A 26,515-nucleotide genomic window follows, 5' to 3' on the forward strand; every position below is an offset into this window, starting at 1 on the left:
CTCTGGGTCAGTCCTTGGAGGCACAGCAGCTTTCAGATTGTGAAGGAGAGCAACAGCAATTCGTCCCATCCAGCAGGGATTCAAGGTCAAGCTTCAGTTACTCCAGTTACTCCAGTTACTCGTCGTAGTGGACTTCAGCTTCTGAACACAATTCCTAGCAGTGAGTGGTCCCCAGATATACTGTTGATCTCCCATTGATTCCGCTGGGTCATACTCAAGCATCCGATCACGACTAAGGGCATTCATGCAGGCAGGCAGCCAATCAGGCACACATTGCATTCAGGCCATTCACTTCTCTCCAGACACTCATAACAACAAGTACCCGGCCATTCAACACTCCACACTGCATTCATACCGGTTTCGGGCAGGGCTGTCTCAGTCATTGTGTCAACCACCAGATACTAGACTCCCACAACACAGAATGCATATTCGTCACACACTCCATTCACCAGGTCCCACCCACAGGCGTACCCACAACATACGGTCGTTGGGAAGGCTCCAGCCAGTCCATCCAACAGCTAGTCAGGGGGGAGGGACAGAGTCAGGGCTTCCCGGGACTTCGGGAAGATCAAGGTAACAGGCGATGGAAGGCAAGAGGCCACGGGGGCCATCTTGTCTCCATCAGGAATCTACCGATTCCGATGACAGGGCCTGGGCATCCCAAAATGGAGGACGCTCAGGGCACCAGTCAGTTCAGCATGGAGCTGCCACCAGCCCGTACCCTGCTCTGTGGGCCACACACAGGTGCCCAAAAACATACACTAGGGGCACAGGGTTGCACCCCTACCCATGGGTGCCATAAGGGTATCCCATGGGTCTGTTCACCAAAACCAAAAGAGAGAGCTGCACCGCCAGGAGTCCCACATGAACTCCTGAGTGGAAAACTCGACAGAACATACGATAAAAGGCAGTAAAAGACGAGGATACGAAGGCCCTGTCCCTCTGATGCATTTCCAGCATCACAGTGAAGCACCCAAATTCACCGAAATAATAATAAAAGGTTTCTTTGAAAAATAACCTCTTAATACACCCATGCAAATTGATAATTTGTCCTTTAGTTTATTAGTATAGAAATGCCAGTGTGTCCCTACTTCTCACTTGATATTATCTGATGCAGAATTTCTGAGCATTAATCCAGTTTAGTGCCTCACCTAATATGTATAGATGAGGTTTGGCCATGAAAACTCACCAATTATTGTTGCTTGAATTATTCTGCAATTTAAAATAATGCATTAGTATGACCCAAGTTGGGCTCTATCCTCTCGCTCTCCCTTAAATTAAGAAAATGTGTGGGCATTCACTTACCCAATGATTAATATGAAGGTGCATTAGAAGTTTGGCTATTTTCCTTACTTTCTTCTTTAATAACCGCAAAGATGTATGATCAAAATTAATTATTTAATGATCTATCGTAGTTCAATTGTCAAGTACTCGTTTTTTGGTATTGTAGTGTAATACTGAATTAACGTACCCCAGAGGGGTTCTGATGGCATTCTAATATGCTAAGTGCATGATGAATGTGTCCCTCCTCAAAGCTGGATGCGTTAATGTTAATGTTAAAGGTATTTATATAGTGCACCTTCACAAATGGAGTTGGTCTCCATGCGCTCAGATGGATCTGTAAACAAAAGGTGGACAGGGTGGGTTAGTGGGTGAAGAGGGTGTAGGAAAGTGAGAGGTGGTGTACTGTTAGCAGCTTCAGTTTCGTTTTCACTGTGCGCTGAGCTTGGGTGTGCAAATAGGATAGAAGCAGGTCCTGCCATGCTGTTGTTGCGATCTATGTTTTGGTTGTTTGTGTTTGCGGTGTGGTGAAGGCTGTGTGGTTTGCTGTGAGAAAGGGGATTGTATGTGTTTTATGTGAATTAATTAAGCAGATATTGGAGGTTTTGGTTAGTGGGTTGTATGTCTCATAATCACTTTAGTTTAGTTTATGTATCATTAATGGGTTGGTATAGCTCTATCTCTAAGTTTACTGAGTATCTATTTTCTGAGGTGATACTGTGGCTGGTTCAGTAGATTGATTGGCATATTACCCCAGGTTCGGTGAGCATAGTCCTTAGATCGATAGTGGTATTTTATTATCATTATCCAGCTTCTTTCTATCTATTTACTGTCAGTAGTCTATTGGGTGGTATACACTTCTGTTCCCTTTCCTGACTGTCTAATATGAGGGCCGGGGGAAGAGGTTGGCCTCCAGCTAAATTATAGAGCTTGGTACTCCCAGGGGGCGGGCATAATCCTGCTTAGGAAGTGGAGTTATAGTATCTTTCCCCGTTTTTCCTATGTATAACTGTCTATGGTCAATTGCTGCCTTTGCCCCTTGAGGGTGCCGGGTGCCATTGCTGGGTAGTACCTTGTTCTCCCTTCCGATTGATCTATGGGTGTTCTTATTTTTGATTGGTGAGGTTTGTTTTTAATTGATAGTGGATATGTTACATGTCCGTATATCCTTATATAATAAGGGTTGATGATTTAGGGATTAAGGGTAGGCTCTTCTCTCGGCCTAGTTCCTCGGTGTATGCTCCTATGGGCATTCTTTCTGGTTTTGGGGTGAAGAGCCAGGATCTGAGGAGTTTCCTGAATTGTAGGTGATCTCTTGTGTTCTGTATGTTCCTTGTTAGTTCGTTCCAGGTTTTTGGGGCGAGGTGAGAAAAAGTGGATCCTCCGAGTTTTCTCTTGTTGTATGGTTTGGGTTCCAAACAGATGTCGCTGCTGGATCTGAGTGGCCTTGCAGTGTGATATACGTTTAGTTTTCTTCTGATGAACTCTGCACCTTGGTCGTGGATTGCTCTGTGGGTTATGCACATTGATTTGAACTTGATCCACTGTTTGATGGGTAGCCAGAGTAGCGTTTTCAGCGCTGGTGTGATGTGTTCCCTTCGGGTAGTTGAAGGAGCAGTCTGGCCGCCGCATTTTGTATGCGTCAGAGTTTATTTAGGAATCGTTCAGGCAAGCCTAGATATAGGCCTCTGTCGTACTCTAGTCTGGACATGATGATGGTGATGACGGCAGTTGTTTTGTTGGTAAATGAGTGGAATGGTAGGATCCGTTTAACCGATCGCAGGAGAAAGAAGGATTTCTGGATTAGGGCGTTTACTTGTGGCTCTAGAGTGAGTTTGTGTGTGACTGCAAGGAGCATAGATAGCGTGTAATTGGATAATTTCCATACTTGCTTCCAGTAGTAATATATTGGACCAAATTTAATTATACCCTAAAATTAAATGCTATAATAATGCTTGTTATTATTTCTGTAAGTGTGCCGAAATTGTATATTTCGTCTTTATGAAATACTCTCAGAAGGTTTAAACCCGAAATTTGATTTGACTCTTGTACCTCACTAATATTAATATTAAATAATACATATTAAATAGGACTTGCATGCCTGATTATCACCAAAGGATGTCCCAAGGTCCCATAAATATATATATATAATGAATTAGCTTAGCTTAAATGGAATGAAATCCTCCTAACAACCTCTCTTACCATGTTTATGTAAAGGATGCCCTACTTGGAATCATCCTTGGTGTCCCGCATGTTTTTCACATGCGGGCGCCATCTTGAAAATGCAAATTATACTCGTACGCGTTTGAAATCTCACGCATGTTGCGCGTGATGTTCCAACTGTTCACAATACAAGCGCTCTTACTCGGGCTCAACTTTAATGGGGGCCCTTTCCTTGCCAATGGAGACTGCTGCGCTTCAAGTTGCCCAAATTCAACCATTTAAATAAAGCTTGCAGAATAAATTGTTTATATGTTTATGTTAACAAGCCACAATTCAGATGTAAACCTCGGTCTATGAGTAATTCAAAATTAAGTATGTGTGTCCAGGTCTTCATTCCGAGCATGAGATGAATGCATTTTTGTAAAATTACACACTCTGGTAGCATATGGTTCTTTTATTTTCATATATCAAGTAGACACATGTTTTTGAATACATTGTGCATTGTTAGATAAACTTGCAATGTGGAGAATGCTTAGACTGGTTTCAATCTGAGACATACGCATCTATATGTGTAACGATGAAGCATACATTTTTGATGAGTTTTTCAGCCACACTTTCGGGAAAAAAAGCCTAGCGATCACTCACTGCTCATTGGAGAGTGTACACTGGCCATTGGTCACGTGTTTATGAACCACAAGCATCACAGGTGGAGGTGCACTGTGTGCAAACCTTCACTGACTTACTGACCTGGCTCTGACCGAATAAGGCTGCCTCGCATCCAGCACACATCATACTGTACAAAATCGTGTTGCTGACTGTCACAGCACAGCAAAGTTCCATAGGCCGGCCAGCTTGGCCCAGACCACCAATGCTATAGTCTGCCACAGGGCAGGCAAGGCCCACTGCCCAGGCACATTTAGACAACATATAAACAGCACAGAACCCGACGGCAGAGAACTTAAGTGCTGAAAACTCAATAGTATACGATGAATTAATCCATTCCCGCATCTCAGTCTGTGGGCAGATAATAGATTGACTATCCCAAATGGTCACACACACACACACACACACAGTAGTATTGGAATATTGAACAAAGCGGGCTAGAAGGAGAGCTGCATTCTAAAAAGTACATTTATCAAAATGAATCGCTAACTTTTGGAATTCACTTCTAACTGAGTTGATGACTGGCAGTGACAGATCATCACATCACGTGGCTAAGCCTATAGGGCAGGGTAATGCCCGAACAAAAAACACAAAATGCTAGTATGGGCCAGTTTTTTTGGGTCAAACTGGGCCACATATTTGGCCTTTATGGGCCTGTTTGATAAGTTACTAACCATGCGGCTGGTAGTTTTGACCAGTTTTACTGAATACATATTCCTTAGAATGCACAAATTGCATCACATTTTATCGAAAACCTCCTCCTTGGGTACTTAACAGTCTGTCACAAAAGGAATTAATTTGCCATTTTCAGCTGTGGGCCACTTTTTCCTGAACCAGCACACAACATTACTACTTACTTGAGTTGAAACTTGAAAGTTCAAAGTCGAACAACTGGGTCTGGCAGTGCTGCGTACTGTGTGGCTTGCCCTGGCCGCGAGGGCACAGCGAGCTCAGCTGGCTACTGAGCTGGATGGTAGGTGGCACTGGCGCCTGGAAGCGACAAGGCAAGCTGGCTGGCTGGCTGGGCAGTGTGCAGGGCTTGCTGGCTCCTTCTCTGGCTCGAGCCGAGGCCACGGCACCTGTTGCTGCACAAATCTGCAGGGCCACCTTCTGGGCAGGGGGGAGGCAGTGCAGCACTTCTTCTCTTTCTGGATGGCAGTGGCACTCTTGGCATGCGGCGGCTGGCTCTTTTGGAAGGCTGCGGGCTGGGGCAGGGTGGGCAGGCACTGCACGTCACAGAGAGTGGCTCTGTGGCTGAGGGCAGGAGGCGGCCAGCAGCAGTCAGAGTCAGTAGCACCTGACCCACACTGACTGTACTTGTCGTGTACGGAGGGAGGCTGATGAGGCCGACAGGCTGGCAAGATGTGCCTGACAGTGGCAGCAGGTGGACTCACTCAACGACACAGCCTGGATAACTAACTCTGACTCCTCGGACTGAGTCAGTGTGCGTGGTGGTGGGGTGCCTGACTGTCCAAGCCTCAGGTGGTCGTGGTCATGGTCGACTGTCTGTCTCAGAATCAGCTCTCTCTCTCTGGTCTCAAGAGGCAGTAGTGGCAAGCCACGTGGCGGCAGCGGCACTGTTGTTTCTCTGCTGAGACTCAGATTTGCTACATTTATAGCAAATCAATTGTGCCTGTTAACGGTGCAGCACCAGCAGTGGCTCCAGATAGTCTGGAGGCTCTAGCCTGCAAGCTGCAGACCTGGGAGGGCAGGCCCCTGCGGGGTAGTGGAAGTTGAAAGTAACTGCCCAGTGCTGAGTGCCAGTGTCATATTATTATTATTATTATATCGCACCATAGTAGTGCGAATGTGCAATTTTTATTCATGCACCAATGTGAGCAGGCTGGCTGAGCTGATATGCACAAGCATCCTGCACCCAGCATCCCCTCAGGCTGGCCGTGCGCCCCCCAGGATGGAACCCACCCCCCTAACATCACACTCACTCTCTCGCCTGCATGATAAATGATTTTATGATCCATCCCCTGTCCGGTTTCTCACCTGTTGAGGAAAGAAGTGAATAGACACATCACCCCAGGCTCTGGCTGGCACTGCTTCTGCAGGCAACCTTGCTGGCAGTTGGCGAACGCACAGGAAGGGGTTGGAGGTGGGTCATGGTTAGGTCAAAATTGTGGGGGGAAAATGGTGCTCTAGTCTGCGTGCCTGCCAGCCTGGCCCCGGCCCCCCCCCTGTCCTGGCAGGGCCGGGCCAGTGCGAGCAGAGTGAGCGAGAGTGAGGCCGCTGCTGCACATTTTTAAACCGCACTCTCGACTTAGTCTCAGTCTCTCACACAGTGCCATGTACACTAGTATAGTACAGAATATAGATAATTAGGCAGCCAGAGCAGCGTTGAACAGCTAAGTTAACGGGCGCGCGGGCCCCGTCCTCTGTGCACACCCACTGCGTGCGCGGCGTACCACTGCATGCATTTGCGGCCGAGTGCGTGCCAGGGGAGGCGCACCGGCCACCAGGGTGAAGCCAGGAGGCCGCCCACACCCCACTGTACCTACCACCCTGGTTCTGCCACTGTTAGTGCTAGAGGTACACAGTCTGTGCTTTGCAGTTCTGTCACAAGGAGATTTAAGCCCAGATGGAGCGTAATAGTTACGAAATTCTGCAATCAATAGGACAAAAAGGTGGCACGTGTTGGCTAGTGTACTCTAAAAAAACAACTGACTGTGACAATTGCACCATTCGTATGATTCACAAATATGGGCAACCAATGGGGAAGAATGTGCTGAGCACCTGCCATTACCTGGACTGGCGTATTGTTGGTAAATCAATTAACAATTTTCTTGCAAAATAGTGAATTGAAGTAAGGAATTTTCCCTAAGAATATTTCAGTTTTTACCTCATTTGGATGTCTCCTTAGGGCGCAGGGTCGAACAATGAGGCACAGTTACCCCCTTCTTTTATGACGGTATGTACAGAGCTGGCACCCAGGGTGGCTTGGTAAAGGGGAACAAAGCCTTTTGCTTGACGGCTTCAATGAATCCCCATCCCAAACCGTGCACCATAGAAAACGGAGAAATATATTGTCGCACAGTCATGACTTCAATTTGTTTACTGGCTTGGGATGATGCCATTGGGCAGAGCTTTGGTATAAGGAATAAAGGGAGCGTTACCGAGGAGCACATGCCCGCCCAAGTGACAAGAGGTGCCCCTTCAAGCCTGGAAAACCAGCAGTATGGATTATCAAAATGGTTGGAGTCATGTTTGGACTAGATAAAGACTCAAAACACTAAACAAAATGCGGTCCCAAGATATCATCGCTATGCAACAATATGCTTACGCTTGTGCATTTTTATTATTTGGGGATAAAAACCTGGGTGTTGTTGCCCCTGTTTTCTTTCGGCGTCCCTTTAACGTGCATATTTAATAGGCCAGCAGGAAATAAAAATGGTATAATATGCTCTTAAAATATTGTATTTTCTCATTTTATAAACAACCACTAAAGAAAAGGAAAGAGCTGTTGCGTGACAAGTAATCCGACATAACATGTTTCGGGTCAATCCCAGTAGTCCTATGTTATGTCGAGCAAGTCCCTGTAAGTCCCGCTTGGCTGCAAGACTCTGCTGCTTCAGCTTCAGCTGGAAGATTTTGTTTCGTGCATTTGCTTCGTTTCACTTTTGGAAAACGACGTGCCCCACAAGGTGAATACAGAGAACATTCTAATCAAGGGGGGTCATTCCGAGTTGGGCGGTAGGGGCTTAATGGCACCGTTAAGGATGGTGGTACCGCTAAGCCCCTACCGCCCTATTCCGAGGTCCCTTAGCGGGTCCCAGCAGGAACGGCTGGTCTGACCAGCCATTTTTAGCGGGACCTGTTAAGGGACCTTGGAGCTAATAACGGGCCCGCAATTTGCGGGCCCGTTATTAGCGCCTTCCCCATTCCCATTGAGCCCTATAGGGGCTCACATGGGAATGGGGAATGGTTTACTGAATGGGGACTTACCGGATCCACAAAGGTCAGAATGACCCGGTAAGTCCCCATTCAGTGTGACCGGACCCGGGTTTGGAGGCAGCCATGGCGCTAATGGCACCATGGATGCCTCCAAACTCATAATGACCCCCAAGGATTTCACTTTAGCACTTCTGTGCTAAACATTATAATTATTTACAACGTGTTATCTGTTGTTTGTTTAGGCATGACAGCACGCAATAAGGGGGAGGGCCTATATAATCTGGAACGCGCACCCGAGCAAGTCCCTGTAAATCCCGGGTGGCCGCTATGCCGCAGTGCTGCTTGCTGGATTTATGTGTGTTTGAGCTGTTTTATATTGTGTTACACTAGTTATTATATTACTTGCTTATCTGCTTAAACATTTGCTTGCAGCCTTTGTGGATTACATTCACTGACTGGAGTTTAATTGTGTAACCTAGGCGTGTCACAAGCGGTTCTATGATACACCGTTTATACACCTTAAAATCAAACATGCCCGAATCTTCAGGCTTGTTGTTACACACGCCAGCAATGGCTGCCAGGAAGCCAACTTCCATCTCTCACACCTCGAAAAAATCTATTATCCTTACTCCAGTTCTCAGAACACCATTCTCGAATAGAGACATTCTGTTACACCATACCTGCGATGGCAGGTCAGGCGGCATTGGTCTCTGTGCGGAGGCATGCTGCGTAAAGTTTCCTATATGACTAGAGAGAAATGCCTCCGCAGTCTAGTTCCGTAAATGTTTATCTTACACTCGAACTGACAACATCTTAGCAACCTTGTCTATTTATATGCTATTGTCACCACATGTATTTGTCCGATCATGGTCAACATGCATTCTGAAAATCTTGGCGAGGGCAGACGTGAGCATTGACACGCTTATCACAAATCCGGAACGAGCCAAGGATAGAATATACAGGTTGGACTGGATCGAAACAAGAAATATATGTGTTACTTACAAGGACTTTTATGCCACCGCATTTGAACAGAAAAAATGCAAAGAGCTAGAACTATACCTGTGCAGAGCACTGTCGCCACAGTTGAGGTCTTCGATTTTACGTTTACGATTTCATTTGTATCTGACACGAGATGTATTGGCAAAAAGGAATCTTATTAATGCAGAAGAGAACTTTTGTAGATATTGTGTGAACATTTCCATGAGAGAACCTCTAAAACACGTAATAGTGGAATACCCAGCCTTAATGGATATAAGAGATACATTTTTCTGGAAACACATGACGTATTCTGGTCTGATGTCTCCCGAAAATAGATGGCCAACTATCTTGTCTTCTAAAGTTACAAGCATTCGAGTAGCAACTTATAACTTCATGAATGCTTTAAACCTAAGTGCTGGAAGTGTCCCTGTGGTGATGTAGGGTTTTTATGATAGACAGTGATTAGTAGGAGGTTTTCATGTGATGATGCTTTCCTCATATGTTACATTTTGTGGTTTACTTGAATAACCTCTGTTAATCTTATTATCCTGATAGCTTCCCCTAGGAGCACCTTCAAACATCTACATGTTCTCATATAAACTGTCAGTTTTATATGAAGTGTGTATCAATTACAATGTGAATTTTATGTTTTAAATGTTTATATGTTTATCTTGTTTAGATTATTTTCATGTTATTTTTTAATGTCAAGATAGTACACTTCGTCATATTTTGTTTTTCTTGTTCTGGGTGCTCCGTAATTTTTTGTTGTAAAGATTTCTTGCTAAACTGTAAATATAGAAATGTAATTGATTTGTTTTAAAATTTGATAAAAGTTGAGTTTTCTCAGCTAAATTCAATCAAAAATTATATATATATTTAATAGGCGCGATCCTTGAGAAGCTGCATTTTAAAGTGGATATATTTCATTCAGTGGTCAACATTTAGCAAGGCTTGGGTTGCCTTGGTAGGCCATGCCATACTATTCTTATGCAGTAGCAGCAAGAGTGGGGGGACTACAGCATGGCAATGCTGCCCTCCCCTGTGCAGTGGGTTCTTGTGGCACAGTGCTATGTTTCTCCATTCTGGTTAATTGGCAGGTTGTTCAGCTGTGAATGGATGTATCTGCAAATATTGCTGTTTCGTTTTGATCTATGAAGTGTGTTCAACACGGGTGCAACAACCACCAAACATTGGTGGGCTAGCACTTCAAATGGTGGGGAAGGCGGTCTCCTGCAGGGAATCTGCAGGACTGGGCCAAGTTTCCTTGCACAGGGCCCACCCAAGGAATGTTTGAGGGAACTAATGTCAAATTACCCTTAATTGGTGATTTTTAATACACATTGAGCCAGTTTAATTGTTCAAAACTTGATAGGTTTTAAACATTACATGCAAAAACACCAACCTCGGCCACTCTCAAAATAGACAAACACCGAACCCAAAGAAACGACCACACAACAAACCATAAGATATCATGGGAAATAGCCACAAAGGAGGTCTCCAGAGAATGACCACATGCTCAGACCCAGACGAAGCCCTTAAATGACTCATCCACTCCCCCCTGGACGTACCATATCCAAACCGGCAGACGCATCTAGATAGAAAGTTTGTTAGAAGAGTCCACCACACCAGCCCCAGCACCCAAGGAGGAGAATAGACACCCAACCCACATTAATCAATCCATCAGCATTATAACACCTACATAGCTCGCTTGAATAGAACGGCGAGGAGCAATCAGAACACTTACATAGCGCATTAGAACAGCACAGGGAGCGCCTCACACAAACCAAACCCTGCCAGGCGTAACCCCTTTGCCCACCCTGATGAGATTGGGAGGATTGGCGAGCGCCACTCTCGGACAGATTTCTGAACTTCTGTTAAACTTCATACAACCGACTAACAAAAACCTCAGCATTTCTGCAGACTTATCTCACTCAAAAATCTCACACAACCATCTCTCGCACAACAACCTGCACGCACTTCACAACACCGCAACAACACATAAGCAACACCAACAGCACACGAGGACTGACATCGATCTGATACTCGCACTGAAGCTCAGCACCCGGTGTATACCGAATTGAAGCTGCCAACAGAACACCACTCCTCTCACTTTCCTACTCCCGCTTCACCTACTAACCCATCCCACCTTCTCATTTGCAGATCCGCCAGAGCGCCTGGGGACCAACTCCGTTGGTGACGGTGCGCAGTACAAATACCTTTAACATTTAACATGTGTATTGGTACATGCCAGCATGATGGCTGTGCTGCAGCTGCAATGCATTCCAAGGTCAGCTTTGTAAGTTGTTGGTTCAAGGTGTACGTGAAGCTGCATTGTACCATAATCAAGTGTGAAGGGGATTTGAGGTGTCAGTGAGTAGTCAGAAGGAATAACTACCCAGGCAATTTTTTGTAAATTGTGGGCCTTGAATATGTACACTGGCATAGAGTAACATGCCATAGCATAACATACCATGACATGGCAGCATACAAGCTACTATTCAGATAAAAACCTAGACTCCCAACTGTGAAGCTTTTCTCCTCAGTCTTCTTGTACATGTCTCGTCTGTCGTCTTCATGTTCCGCGCCCTGATGCCTGCGTGCTACAAATAAATAAATAAAAATAAAATAAATAAATAAGCTGGAGAAAGAATATGGTTTATGGGTAGAAGCAAATAAAGACAACCCCTTTAATGTTTACTAATTATGATCCATATTATTGAGGTATTTATTGACGGACCTAGCATCACCAAGCAACGCAAGACTTTACAGCTATAGGGGAAGAAATGGTTGTCCACAGTTGTTATTGAGTTCGTTATTGAGTGGTTCGCCCGGCAACAATAACCACCTCCAAATCCTCCTGTCTCCTACCCTAACTCACAACACGTCTTGATGCACATCTCAAACACTGAGCAAGCACAGGCAACAGCAACTGACACACGCAACCACAAGGCCCATGTCACTTCAACCCTACATTTCCTGAAAAACACACTTGCCCAGGCCACCCCAGATGAACCAACACAACTTTCCTTGAAGCCCAATTCTGCAAGACAGCAGAGGCAAGTACACAATTTACATTATCAACCTGGAGCCCTGACTCACCACTGCCCCCAGACAACTCCCAAAATATATCTGAAGCTTGAACAGCACACAGGGCGCTGACTTTTCAGATCTGCAGGCATCAACATTGCAATAAAGCAGACTTAGCCTGCTCCCTACCTCCCCTGTGTAATCCCCTGCCTGACCTTGTCTAGCGCCAAGGGGCCATCACAAAAGCAGACCTGTGCTGTATAAAACTAAAAAGCATAAACAGTCATCGCAAAGAGGGCTAAGACGGAAAGGAGAAAGACATTCTACAAATCAATACTTTGATTCTTAAAAATAATTGATAATATTACAAAAGAGACAGAAAAGGAGAAAAGCATGTGAATATCCTCCAGTTCTGTTTATTATGTTCTTCAGTACGTCTAAGGCCTGTGTATTTTGAACCTTCGTCGTATTGCCCTTATTACTCCTGACCACATATCATGCCCAGCTGCAAATGCCCCTGAGATGCCATCCAATGCAGGTTAATGCCTCGTTTTCATGATGCAAGTCATCACATGTAAAGTGTAGCCCCTCTCTCTCCAGGGAACTGGTGGCAGCAGATGAGAAGAATGTTATTGTTGCTGCAGGTAGTCCACTATACAAGAAAAGATGATGCCCTGACTGCCTGACCAGGGTATATACCCTCCCTCTTAACAAGTGATACAGGACTGGGCCAGAGCCGCAGCTGCAATAACACAGTTCTTCGGGACAGCCTTGGGGGCCTCCACAAGAGTCGCATGAGACAACACAATTTTCTCCCTAATGAAAGAGCGTGTTGTGACAAAATGGCCTTTTGCAATGAGCCCCATTAATTATGACCATTTGGACTTCAAGTAAATGAAAACCAAGAAACTGCTCTCTACACCCCATATGGATGCATGGAACTGACAAGAAACTGCTCTCTACAACCCATCAGGATGCATGGAACTGACAAGAAACTGCTCTCTACACCCCATCATTATGCATGGAACTGACAAGAAACTGCTCTCTACACCCCATCAGGATGCATGGAACTGACAAGAAACTGCTCTCTACACCCCATCAGGATGCATGGAACTGACAAGAAACTGCTTAGTACAACCCATCAGGATGCATACAGCTGACAAGAAACTGCTTAGTACAGCCCATCAGGATGCATACAGCTAACAAGAAACTGCTCTCAAAGGCATAAAGAGATGTGTTATTACAAGGAGGGGAACCAAATCAAAGGATATCAGTAGAATGGGATAACATATATTAGAAGATAGTGCATTTCAAGAATAAATATTGTTACATTGGAAACCAATCTCTAGTAACTAAATATGCACACACTGTTACATTATATGCCATATATGGCTACTGACCTGCAATGTTATATAGCATTCAACATCAAACTCATGCAATACCTCAGTGAGCATATCCCAGACCTGAAGGTACATTTGAAATCCTTTCTGAACCACCCTTAAACCCTATGTGGTTGATAAAGTGATTATCAATGCGTAGGATAGCAACACCTATTAATCTTACACTTGGAGACAACTGCTGTAGTGGTGTGCATAGCAGATGGGCCTGCATGCGTAGTTCCCCTGTTCTGCCCATGTATGCCCTTAGGGGACTGGGCCACATTCATTTGTGCTCCTTTTACTCCTGTCACGGATATTCACGGATAGTAGGCCGTTCTGCCCCATCAATGGATGGTAGCTCTCTATCAATAATCTTTGTTAGGGGGAAGAGGGAACACACAAATGTAGGAGTCACTTACGAATAAGAGCATATGTTGAAGTGTACCAAATATATATTCTTTCATCTAAACAAATGTGCGTATAAACAGTGTGATACATCATTTGTTCACTTTTCAGTCACTATAAGGTTATGGCTTTCATGTTGTGTTGTCCTGAGTAAGCCAAGACCGTTTTTTTTACAGACTGGAGACTCTTTCTGTCATCCGCCTTGCCCACTTTTTTGGACGGACCATTTGTAAGTTATTAGAGCATCACAGAGACTTAATCATGTCTAGACTCTACATTCCAAGAGATTAGGGCACTCTGGGCAACATCTTGGCCCATGTGCATTAAGAGCTCCTGGAACTTTAACCATTTGCAATTAATCGCTTATTCAGATGCTTCTAGCAATAATTCCGATCCTTGTATTGGGAAACTTAATTTAAGCTTACCTACTCAAATCCCCAAAAAGCTACTCAGTCAGGAGAAGAAAGAAAACGTTTGCTTCACCAAAGATCACCTTAAAATGAAGAAGGGGAAAAAGAAATATGGATGCATCTGGAGACATGATTTGGTCCAGAATAGAAGAATAAGCTACCCTGCTAAATGGACAATAAAAACGCAGTTATAAGTATAAACAGAACATATGCATGATTGCATATGTACAGTGATTGATATGTGAATTCTAGGGATTACCATGAATTAACCGAATTAGAAATGTTCGAGGGAGAAAAATTTGAACGAAAATGACATTCGGTTTTCACTCCACCGAACATTTCTGATAACCCGCTTCCTCCACCCCCTTACTTACCTGTGGGCGGCACACCTCCTTGTGTGTAGCCCTCTCCTGCATCTCGAAGGGAGTGCCGATTCCTGTCACTTCTGTGCATGGGAACCGGCGTGCAGGGTCGCCTTTAGTTTCTTCTACCTTTATTATACCCCCAATGCCTTTATAGTGAACAAAGGTGTGGGGGACACCACTTTGAAATGTGTATCTGTTCTGTCACCTTCACTTGTTTTCTCCATTTGGCCCTTTTTTTCTGCTTTCTGTTATTTGGGTATTCCCCTTGAGGCCCTGCTCCCGCCCTCCCTTCACTCGCCCCTCTCTTCCTTCTATCTACCGCAACACTGCCCTGCTCCTCCTTCCTCCCTACTAGCCACCAATTAAAAAAACATACTGAGTTCATGCCCCTCCCTTCCTCAAAGTCCTGCCCTGGGATCTGCACCTCCCTCCATTATAGAGAGTATCACAGCCTTCCCCTTGATTCAAACTCCACACACACTCATGCCTGTTCTTCCTTTCTGCATGTGCACTCATGGTTTGGAGACATGTTTTTTGGAATCGATTCCTTTCAGAGGCTCATTCTGGAGCAATACCTGGAGACTTGTTCTGAAGCTGATGATTAATTCTTATTGTCCTCTTCAACTCACACACCGAAAACTGGATCAATGCTGTTTAGCGGAGCTTGTGATGGGGAAGCGATATTTTTGGGGAGTTACTGCAGTTGTCAATAAAGTGTGACTGTAATTGCATAAGATACCATTAGCGTTTTGTGCATCTAGTCTTCTGTTCTTAAGTCCTGCTTCTATGTCGTGTTTTGAATGTTTGAGGTTCCTCAAACTACATGAGGTAAGAGAGACCCAGGCATAATATTTTTAACATCATGACCCTTTTGGTGGTGGTTGTAAGGTAGGACATTAACTTGGGACAGGGAACAGATGAACAGAGGCACAAAGAGAAGTATTTACAGGACGATGTTAGCAACTATGTAGATATTGACCGACATGGAGAGGGGAGTAAGGGGTTCAAGAATGTGCTGGAAAGGTCTGGGAGTTACCTATAAGTGTAGGAGATGGGGTTGGAACGCCAACTTGAAAGCAAATATGTTGGTGTGGTTTCTGATTTCAGGTGTAGAGAGGGGGCTCCAATGGTGGGGCAGGGAAAAAGAGGGACAAAGAGCGCAACTAGGAGAATAGGGATGGAGAGATTGAGGAGACTAGAAAGACTAACCTAACACACTGCCTTACTCTCTCTGTTTTTTGTCTGTTGTCTTCCGTGAGCGCCCTGAAGCCTGTTGGAGCTGTACAAAACCCCACTAGAATAGAATAGAATGGTAGGTGTATGGAGGAGAGTGGCAAGAGATCAGAGCAGCCAGGTGGGGAGGGATGCTAGTCAATGTATAAAATGGAGCACTTGGCAGTGTTTGCACAATGCCCAATTATTGGGGCTTTTTGGGCTGATGAGCATGCAGATCAGCCTCTAGACCATCTTGCTCTTGCAGACCAGTGTCTTCCAGCCCCCACTAGCTAGCCAAGCCCTGCAATGCAGGGGATGTGTGCTTGCATGCTGGAAGAGACAATCACACCGGCCTTTTATATATGACATAGTCGTCCTTTGCACCAGACAGGGCGGGGAGCCAACTGAGATAATACAGGCTTGACAGCTGCAGTCAGTGTCAAAGGTGCTTTGGCCTCTTTCGCACTCCATCATTTTTCTACGTCACGCTAGTGAATGACCTGCCAATCTAGACATGCTGGCAGATGCTTCCTCCTAACCACTGGAGGAGGCTACCATGACAGTGCAGGTGGCAGATGGCCCATGCTTAGAATACATCAGCAGTTTATGCTACTGTGAAATGTGTGTATGCATTGGGCTTAAATTCAACGCATGAAGCTCAATCTTCTTGCCTGCCAAATGTCCCTATTTCAAAGGGTGCACACAATTGCACGTACCTCTTCCTGTATCTTCCCCTTTAGAAGGGATAAGTAGTACTACCGCTGGGGGGAGGGTTCTGGACTTGAAAGTGTTGGGACGGTGCTCTTTCATTTGGCCCCTCCTCTAGCCCATGTTTCCCCTTCACAGGACAGGAGCCACCATCATTAGATTTGGCAGCCTCCTCTTCCTCCCCCTCCTCTAACTTCCACACCTGCTCGCCCTGCCCCATATCCACCTCCTCCAGATCCACCACCTCACATACAACCTGCTGTCCATCATATACCACTTTATCCCCCCCCACTGGCCCTCAATGTTTTCATCTTCCTATTGCACCTCCAGCTGTCCCTCATACGCCCCGTCATGTACGTGCCGCCCCTCAATTTCTGCACGCTCGCGTTCCCTTTCGTGCTAGCCCTCCATCTCTACGTGCTCCTGATCCACCCCCTGTTTCTGGCCCCCCTCCTGACCCGAAGATGAGATGCTGTCAAAGGAATACACTTGTTCAATAACAATTGAGGAAGGCAGGGGGCATTAAGGTAAAAGGTTTCACAAGGGGTTTCTACTAGTACACAGCGATTTCCCCACAGGTTTCTCTTTTTCTATATTTGAGGTGGTATAAGGGAAGGGGACACAAACAAAGAACACTTTTAAAAGCTTTTCACAGTGGTTATCTTTCCTTAAATTGGGGTGCAAGGAGAAAAGTTAAGGGAAAGGTTGATTAAAGAAACAATCACAATGGGGATCAGAAACAGTAAGGTCCTGATTCATGGAGCAGTCAAAGTGGATTTTTGCAGGGCTAAGTGACTTTCACCAGTGAAAAGTCAGTGCAAAGTCACTTTGCACAGCAAACATACACTTTGCACCGCTCTGTGAATCAGAGTGTTTGTTGGCAGTGCAAAGTCACTTTGCACCATGCTAAAAATTCCAGTTCTGTTTTCTGTTTCTTTTCTTTTTGGAGAGGAGGTAAGAAAGGGCGGCAGACAGAGTGCAAAGACAATCAGAAAGGGCTCCCCAAATGATTACTCAAAGAGAGAGAGTTCACAAAACAAGGGAATTTACAAAACAAGCTCAGTGCCATATAATAAAATGTCACAATCGGGGAATAAAACGTCATAGGAACACACAATGTGTTCAGTGTCTACAGCAAAAGCTAACAGCCAAAAAACAGGAAGTGACCAGTGCCTTGTATCAGCCAACTGAACCTCCCCTGACTGACCTGCCGAATTTCTTTACAATATTGAGGTATTCTTACTAGCCCCTGGGTGCATGTCAGGCATAGCACACCTCTTGCTGGGATATGACGGGTAGGTGAGATGTGGTCATGCTATGCAAATACTTGCAGAATTGTATTGTATTGTCATTTATATAGCGGCCTTTCCCCATTTGGATGCCCTCAATGGGCTTTGGGGTTGGAATTCCCTAAGTGACCGCAGTCCATGTGCAGGAGGTTCTAAGAGCTTGAATTAAAGATGCGTGTGTGCATTTTTGCTGGGTTAGGACTTATGTGGGCAGGTCAATCACGTGGGTGGGTGCTGTTGGTGTTTTAGGGTAGGGTTCTAGTGCTGAAGATTCAGTGTGTGCCCAGCTAAACTGAATTGTTTTAGTTTGTTGTCGCTGCATACTAATGGCAGAGGTGTTGTGTGCTGCTAGGCCAGAATAGCATAGCCGTAGCTGCGTTCTATGGGTGCACGGATGGGTGGCCGTGCCTGTGTCCACAGACGTGGTGTAAGGTATACATACTTTCACCTTGGCTGTAGTTCGATTGCTTTCTTCTTCTTCTTGGTCCAGAGTGATAGGCTGGTGTCACTATTCGTGGTCTCCCTGGAACGGAAGTCTGAGCTGTGGGAGAGGGCCCAGAGGGATGACGGGCCGGGCTTGACAGAGGGCGATAGTTTGATATGATATGCCTCTGTGAATGCTGCCAGCATCTGTGGGGTGTCGGTGTGGAGGGGTATTGTTGTGTTTGGGAAGGAAGAGTTTGTCATGGTGTGCTGCTGCGAACGCTGCTGGCATCCATGGGGTAATGGTGGGTATGAGTCATGTGTTTGGGAAAGAAGAGTTTGTCATGGTGTGCCGCTGCGAACGCTGTCAGCATCCGTGGGCTATTGGCAGATAGGAGTGTTGTTGTGTTTGGGTCCATGTTTATGTGCACCTATCGAGAGTATAGAGTGGGGGAGGGTTTCAAGAGGAGGGATGGAAAAGCCAGGTTTCGAGGGCCTTTCTGAATCCCAGGTGATTGTCAATATTGCGAATGTGCATGGTTAGGGAGTTCCAGATGGTCGGTGCTCGGATGGAGAAAGATGATCCACCGCGTCTGGAGGTTTTGTACTATGGGACTACTAGGAGAGATGCTGTGCCAGATCTGAGAGTCCTTGAAGGATGGTAGTGGGTGACTTTGTCTTGAAGGAACTCGATAGGTGAGGTAAGGGACATACGCCTTAGGACGCATAGTTGGAAGAAACAGGTTCAGGAAATGGAGTTCACTTGTTGGGAGAGGGATAAATCTGTGTCCAGTGTGCGTCCGAGGTTTTTGCTCAATAACTACACTGAAATCGGTTTGGCAGAGTATTCAACCATAGTTAGTCACAAGGGACATAGCGTGAGGTGAGTGATGACTCTTACTATACCATCTTCATTAATGCCACCAAATATTTCTTTGATTTCAGCATCAGCTTCCGGGAAATGAAGACTGTGCTCCCCTCGGTAAATTTCAAGATCAGCAGCGTGAAGTCACTGAAAGACAAGTTTGTGGTAATTACTCAGTGTTTGATAACAGTTCTGACGTGCATGGAAATGTAATGGATTGTGCTCAGTGACTTTTACGCTAATATTACTATATTGGAAATTCAACATCTAGGAGGAAAAATAAATGTCCAGTAGTGTAAGAGCTACACATTTTTGTAGGTGTGTTTACGCAGGAGTGATCTTAACACAAACTGGCAGGATTTGAAGCAGCTACAATGATTTTCATAAAGTTAGTGCCCGTAATACAATACCAACATTCTAGATCGCAGCACAAGCCGTGCCGCGTTAGCATAAAAAGCATCACAGATGGGGCCTCGAAATGGCACTTCTCTAGGGGGTTTCATAAATTCTTGCACGGACTCTGCATTCAATTGTAATGTTAGCTAAGTGAGGCCCTGGAGTGTTAAATGCTGTGTAACAACCACGTGTAAAACGTGTATATATGGTTTTGCACACGATTTAGTGATGTTGGGATTTTCTGCCATTAGGCAGGTGGAGGCGAGGCAAGGAACAAAATTAATGTTTCCGCCTCCCTCTTCACTCCACCCGCCAAAAAACAAATAAATTAACCGCAGCATTTAATTTTGATGCTGTGGTAAATGCATTGAATTTGTGTGGAATATACGAGCCAGTTTTGGAAGACTTCCACCATGTGTACATACAGGGAGGCATTTACATTTGTTTAAATACAACTTGCAAATAATGCAACTAAACCTAGTTACGTCAAGATTTACGCGCATTGTTTGCACCTCAGAGTGCAAACAATGAGCATTGCTTTCAGGATTACAGCATAAGTGAGCGCCCACGCTGGCCGCTGCCTCCATGCAATTAGCGCGCTATGGAAAAAAGGACCCATGGCTTATTGGTAGCGGACAATCTGAAAAATCAAAGACAACAATACTGGGATTTATTCAAAAACCTGTGCCTTGAATTCAGCACTAGAATTTACACAGAGTGATGTGGTTTTCTGGAAATTACCTGGTTCAGACACAGTGGTAAGGTTTACAAAAAGTGGTGGATTAAACCAAAGTGGCTGTGTTCACTGCGAGTGGAGTGGTTACCAGAGCCATGCATTTTTCTTTTAAACAGTCTTGTGGTTTACAGTAATGTAGTTTGTAAAAAGTGGTGTGATTTGCATAACAGAGAGTGATGTGGATTTTGCACCGAGACAATTGTTACATTTGTGACATATTGCATTTTATTTTACCACATACCGCAAAACTCATAATGACAGTGATAACCGTTTGATTCAGGTTTACTTACATTTTTATTAGTCTTCATTTAAATGTGTGGTGCAGTTTAAGCACTATATTGGGATGTTTACATCAACACATGTGCAATTTGGCTGGACGAGTTGAGCATCAATTACATATTAAGGAGAAGTCTCCTTCTTGTTGAAAACATGTCAGTGAACATTGCACATCAAATTGTATTTACCCCTTAAGCAGTAACCTCAGCGTTGGGGGGCATTACTGGTTGCTATTGGCCTAGCGCCTCGCAAAATGAGGGCCTTAGGGCCAGCCCTTGCACCATTATAAAGCGATGATGCACCCTCTGAGGGTAGTACAGCTCTTTGCACCTCATAAACCCTTGCAGAGGAGCCAACACATTTTTTTAATGCCTAAACTTATGCAGAGGCCATTTCACAAGTTCTCTGTCATTCTCTTAATGGGCCCAGTCACTGGTGGTTCCGAGGAGTGGAGGCCCAGCGGCATCCTTGCTTTCAGTGCTCTGCATTCCTTTCTTACTGTTCTTCCACTTCATCTAAAGCAGAATTAGTGCAGATTGCGTTGAAACTGTAAGGAATCCCCACCTATGTCCCTGAGAACGTGAGAAGCCTTTACTATGTTGTCAATGGAACCCGGGAACTGTGAGAGTTCTGGACATGGTGACATGATAAGGATATCATACGTGTAATTTGCGTGTAATTTTCCCAAGGGTTTCGGGTGCAGCCCTACAGGTGTTCCAGATTACACAGATTTCTCTGCCTTCCTGCGGATCCCTGCCCAATTTCCCTGCACAAGCCCACCGCCCTTGCTGCCTCACACCTCTCACCCGGCCAGCTCTGACATGACCCTCATTACTTACCCTTCTCCACTGCTAGGTCCTGGGGGACCAATCTCTCACGGGCAGGCCACAGATAATAAAGAGACACAGTGACAGGTGTGCTACTATCGGGCTCCACTAGTGCACTAACTGCGTGACGCCCCTTTTATTACTCAGGTGTACTGACATAGCCATTGCAACCCGACTTAAAGAGACCACAACACTCCTCCTGTTTCATAACATTAAACAACATAACACAACAACTGTATGATAAAGCATAAACTCAGGATTATCTTGGCAATTTTTCATCAGGAGGACTCTGTCATCCAGCAAATAGTTGTGCAAGAAATCAGGCTGGCTCCTGGATGCTCGCAGTGGATATCTCCGTCCTCCTTCTCATTCCTGCATACTCTCCAGACTTGCTTCTCCTGCACCGTTGGCACTGGTAGCAATTACCACATCCTTTTCTCACGGTCCCTCACTTTCACTTCCGATGGGCACTGGGGAATACATCTCTTCTCTCTCTGTGTTGCTCTCCTTCTCCTCTAGTGATGTTGAGCAGTGAGACGTGGTTCGGTAATCGAACAAAAACCAATAAAGCGCCCTCTTCAGGCATGCATCTTGGCCATTTGAAATACAGAATACGTTATTCAGATTCCTCATGAACCGTTCCACTTCTCCATTAACTCTGGGCCATCCAGGTATTTGCCTATGATGGATTCCCTATGCTTGTATCAATGAGCCCAAACCTTCACCCTGAAATGGGGGTCCATTGTCCAAACACACTTCCTCTGGAAATCCATGAGTAGCAAATATTTTCTCCATTACTGGAATCACGTCCATCAGGGCAATGGAAGCCACAAACTACCTCCGGGTATCTGGACCACTGGTCAGTAATAACCAGAAAATGGTTATCTCTACTTGTGGACCCAAAATCAATGTGTACATTTTTCCAGGGCCTACAGCTTCTTTACATTGACCCAATCCAATGATCCTTCTGTTCAGGGGCTGCCGCCTGACACCACACACACAGGACTTGACAAAACCGTTGATTAGCTCCTGCCTATCACCAGCACACTGGAACCATAATTTCTCCAGCATGGGGTCTGGCATGGATTCACATGCTCATGAATATTCCCCGTCGTCAGGCTGGGAATCCTCGGTAAAGAAAAAACCAGTATCAGTTTCGTTTCTGATCTGTCTTTCGTAGCAATAACCAATCACTGGTCTCTGCGTCATACTGACCACAGCCAATGACTGCCCTCTACCTAAGCACCGCCTCTGGCAGCCATCTTCAGATTTTTACCGCACGTTCATGTGTTGGGATCCTCGTGCTATTGCTCTCGAGCGTTAGTGCTATTTTTTTCGCGCTTTTTCACAAAAAACTTCGATTCTTTCGGTCAAAAGAGCCTCAAGCTCCACCGATCCTACATCCGATCAACGGGGACCCGTGTCGGATTCGTCTGTGCCCCTCAAGGGTGAAGATTCGTCGAGCTACACTTCGGAGGACTCCAGAAGCTTCTCAGGCACGGTCTCGGAGATGGCCCAGGAGAAGGGAAGCTCGACGCCCGGAAAGCTGTTCAGGGTTTGCCCTGGATGCCAGCTGCAGAACGTCTTTAAAAAGGACGAACACTCTTTCTGCCTTTACTGCCTTCATGAGGACAAAACGCACGTGGAGAAGGACTGTGCGTTTTGCGGCAACATGTTGGAACGGACCATGAAGGACCGTCATCAACGTCTCGCCAACTGGCTGGAGGGTAAGAGCCCGTCTGGCGAGAAGAAGAAGAAATCCGAGCGGTCTTCTAAGACCTTTGAGGGCGCCCCGGCGACGGGGTCCCAACATAAGGCCAAGCACCGCGAGTCCGCTGGCACCGGGAGCGCCGAACGGTCGGGCTCTACGGGCGCCAGGCAGGGCGCACCCTCCCCGGCACCATCAACCACGAGCCAACGCTCTGGGTCGGGTAAGAGGAAGGCCGAGCACCCGGCGAAGCTCCTGGAGAGGCCCCGGTCGAGCTCTAAGGCAGAGGAGGAGCGTGGCAGTGCCCCCTCCCTCAAGGATAAGGCGGTGAGCGCACCTAAGGTGGTGAAGGCCTTGATCCATCCGACCAAGCCCTCTATCGAAACGGTCGCGGCGGCCCTGGCCCAGCCTGTGGAGGCTGCACCAGTGGTGGCGACCTCAGGGCCCAGAATCTCCCTGCCTCCTCGGAGGGAGTCTTCTTTTGTGCCCATCGATAGGACCCCCGTGAAACCCTCCGTGGGGAAGAAGAAGGGGGGGCAGGGCGTCGTCGTAGATTCGGCCTCAACCTCAGAAGAGGAGCTGATCGAGGTCTTAAGCCACGGCCTAGGCGTGGAACAAGACCAGCCCGTCGGAATGGGCCCCGACGCAGGTGACGACGACGACATCGTCGAGGATACCGACGGGGCCCCTGCTCGCCCGTCGGATTCCCCTCTGCCAGCGCCGCGAGACAACTCGGCGGCCATTTTGTTGGCCATACAGTCCTTATGCACTGAGATAAGGACGAGGCTACCGTTACCGACGGAGGAACCTCTCCCGTCGGGGGATCCAGAACCGGGACCTTCTGGTGTTCCCCCTACCAAGAAAAGAAGGATCCATCCTCCACCTCCTTTTCAACCGTCGCGCCCCGTCCAGCCCTCCTCCCCGTCCACCCGAGGGGATGATACGGGGACTGACACGGCGGCGACGGGTACGGACGACGAGGCATACGACGAGGATTTTCCGTCGTCGCCTCCCACCAGGGCTTCTCCGCCCGACGAGATCGGATCTTTCCACTCCATGATCTCCAGGGCTTCCGAGCTTTTCCAACTCTGCCCTGAGGAGAAGAAAAAGGAAGGCTTCCTTTATCAGCGGCGCGAGGCCAAGAGGAAGACGGTCCTCGCAGTGCCTCTGTTGGACGACATTTGGGATGAGGGCCTTTCCCTCCTCAAGAACCCTTCCACGACGCCAGCTAGAAGAGACCGGTACGAGAAGAAGTACCGGGTCCCGGACACGGCCCCCCTGTGCCTCCGGGCGCAGCCCACCCCGGACTCCGTCGTCTCCGCGGCAGCCAGGAAGAAAGCGGAGGGGGGTGCGGCCTCCACATCGACTTCCCCGCCGGACGGCGAGGGAAAGAAATTGGATACTATGGGACGTAGAGTCATCTCGTCGGCAGCGACGACGATTAAAGCGGCCAACGCCTTGGCTATCGTGGCCCGCTACGACAGGGAGCTCTGGTACAAGATGGCTCCCCTGCTGGATTTTCTGCCGGACGACAAGAGGGCGGAGGCCCTTGAGATCCTCCAGGAAGGTGAAGTGGCTTCGGACCACGCCATCACCGTGGCGACGGACATCGCCGACGCGGGGTTCCGCCAGCTGGGCAACGGCGTTTGCCTTCGACGTCGTGGATGGCTCAAAGCTACGGACTTTCGGCAGGACGTCCAGACCAGAGTCCTGGACATGCCCTTCGACGGGAACAACCTGTTTGGGAAGACGGTGGACGATTCCCTCCAGGCCATCAAGGCGGATACTGAGACGGCCCGGGCCCTTGGAGTCCTGCAGCAACGACGGACGCTCTTTCGGAGCGGCGGAGGCAAGGGCGCCTCCAAAGGTTCCGGCGGCGGTTTCTCTTCCTATCGTCAAGCGGCCCGCTCGTCGTCGCAAGAGGCCTACAGAGGACGAGGCAAGTCTAGCGGACCCCGCCGTCGTCGCCAAGGAGGTCAAGGCGGCAAGGCCGCGTCCAAGCAGGATTGAACCGGCCGTGGGGTCGGGCCCCCACCGAAGCACCCCGGTGGGAGGCCGGCTGGCGGGCTTCGTCAGCGTGTGGGAGTCCATCTCCACCGACCGTTGGGTGCTGGACGCCCTGGCCCGGGGCCACGCGCTCGAGTTTCAAAGAAGGTGCCCGCGCGTCCCCCCCGTGGCCAGGAAAGAACTTCACGTCCCTCAACTTCTCCTGGAGGTAAAGGCGATGCTCAGAAAGGGCGCCATCGAACTCGTCCCAAAGAGGCTTCGGGGCTCCGGAGTCTACTCGCGATACTTCCTCGTCAAGAAGAAGACGGGAGGATGGCGCCCCATCCTAGACCTGCGACGGCTGAACAAGTTCATCAAGGCGCAGAAGTTCCGGATGGTCACCCTACAGCACGTCCTGGGTCAACTGGAGGAAGGAGACTTCCTATCGTCGTTGGATTTGGAGGATGCCTACTTCAACATTCCAATCCTAAAGGGGCACCGAAAATTCCTCAGGTTCGTGGTCCAAGGGCGTCATTACCAGTTCAAAGCCCTTCCCTTCGGACTACGGTCGGCACCCAGGGTATTCACGTCTACCCCTACCTGGACGACTGGCTCATCCGCGCCAAGACGAAGGAGCTCGCCGTGGTCCACACAGCAAGGACCGTCCAACTCCTCACGGACCTGGGATTCTCCGTGAACTACGCCAAATCCCACCTGGTGCCCGCGCAAGTCGCACTGTTTCTGGGAGCGAGGCTCGACACAGTGTCCCTTCTGGCCTCCCCGTCGGAGGAGAGGACCAGGACCATCTTGGGCAAGGTGCAACGGATGTTGGTGGCCGACGCGGCCAAAGTGAGATCCATCAAGTCCCTCCTCGGGATGATGTCTTCCTGCATCTACCTCATTCCCATGTGCAGGCTCCGGATGCGCCCGTTGCGAGAATTCCTGGATGCGCGCTGGATCCAGACGACGGGCAGCTTCGAAGAAAGGATCAAGCTCGACGAGAGTTTCCGACGAGCGATACGGTGGTGGGGCACCCGCGCGCATCTGACGGCGGGCATGGACTTCCAGACCCCAGCCCACAAGGAGACTGTGACCACGGATGCCTCCCTGGAAGGGTGGGGAGCGCACACCGAAAATCTGCACGCGAGGGGACTCTGGCTCCCGACGGAGAAGTCCCTGCATATCAACGTCCTGGAGCTCCGTGCAGTGTTTTGGGCCCTCAGGTCCTTCCTTCCGTCCCTGAAGGGCAAGGTGGTGAGGATCTTCACCGACAACACCACCACCATGTTTTACATCAGGAAACAGGGCGGAACCAGGTCCCCAGCGCTGTCCAAGGAGGCGCAGGACTTGTGGCATTGGGCCGTCGCCCAAGGGATTTTTCTGGTGCCGTTTCATCTGGCAGGGATAAAAAACACCATCGCCGACTCACTCAGCAGGGAGCTGCGCTCGTGCCACGAGTGGGAACTACGGCAGGATCTGGTGGATCGCCTCTTCCGACGGTGGGGCACACCCCAG

The 26,515-nt window shown here is 47.7% G+C and overlaps 1 protein-coding gene across 2 annotated transcripts in view; it reads left to right on the top strand.

Annotated features, from left to right (window-relative positions):
* PLCG2 (phospholipase C gamma 2) overlaps positions 1-26,515 on the top strand; it is a 953,330-nt gene that overhangs the window by 479,343 nt on the left and 447,472 nt on the right. For both annotated transcript variants that reach the window (XM_069638435.1, XM_069638443.1), the window contains exon 6: positions 19,152-19,236. In XM_069638435.1, coding sequence (XP_069494536.1) covers positions 19,152-19,236 — 85 coding nt within the window. The remainder of the gene's footprint in view (positions 1-19,151; positions 19,237-26,515) is intronic.

The sequence above is a fragment of the Ambystoma mexicanum genome, chromosome 1q, assembly GCF_040938575.1.
Source record: "Ambystoma mexicanum isolate Mex_15411 chromosome 1q, UKY_AmexF1_1, whole genome shotgun sequence".
NCBI lineage: Eukaryota > Metazoa > Chordata > Amphibia > Caudata > Ambystomatidae > Ambystoma > Ambystoma mexicanum.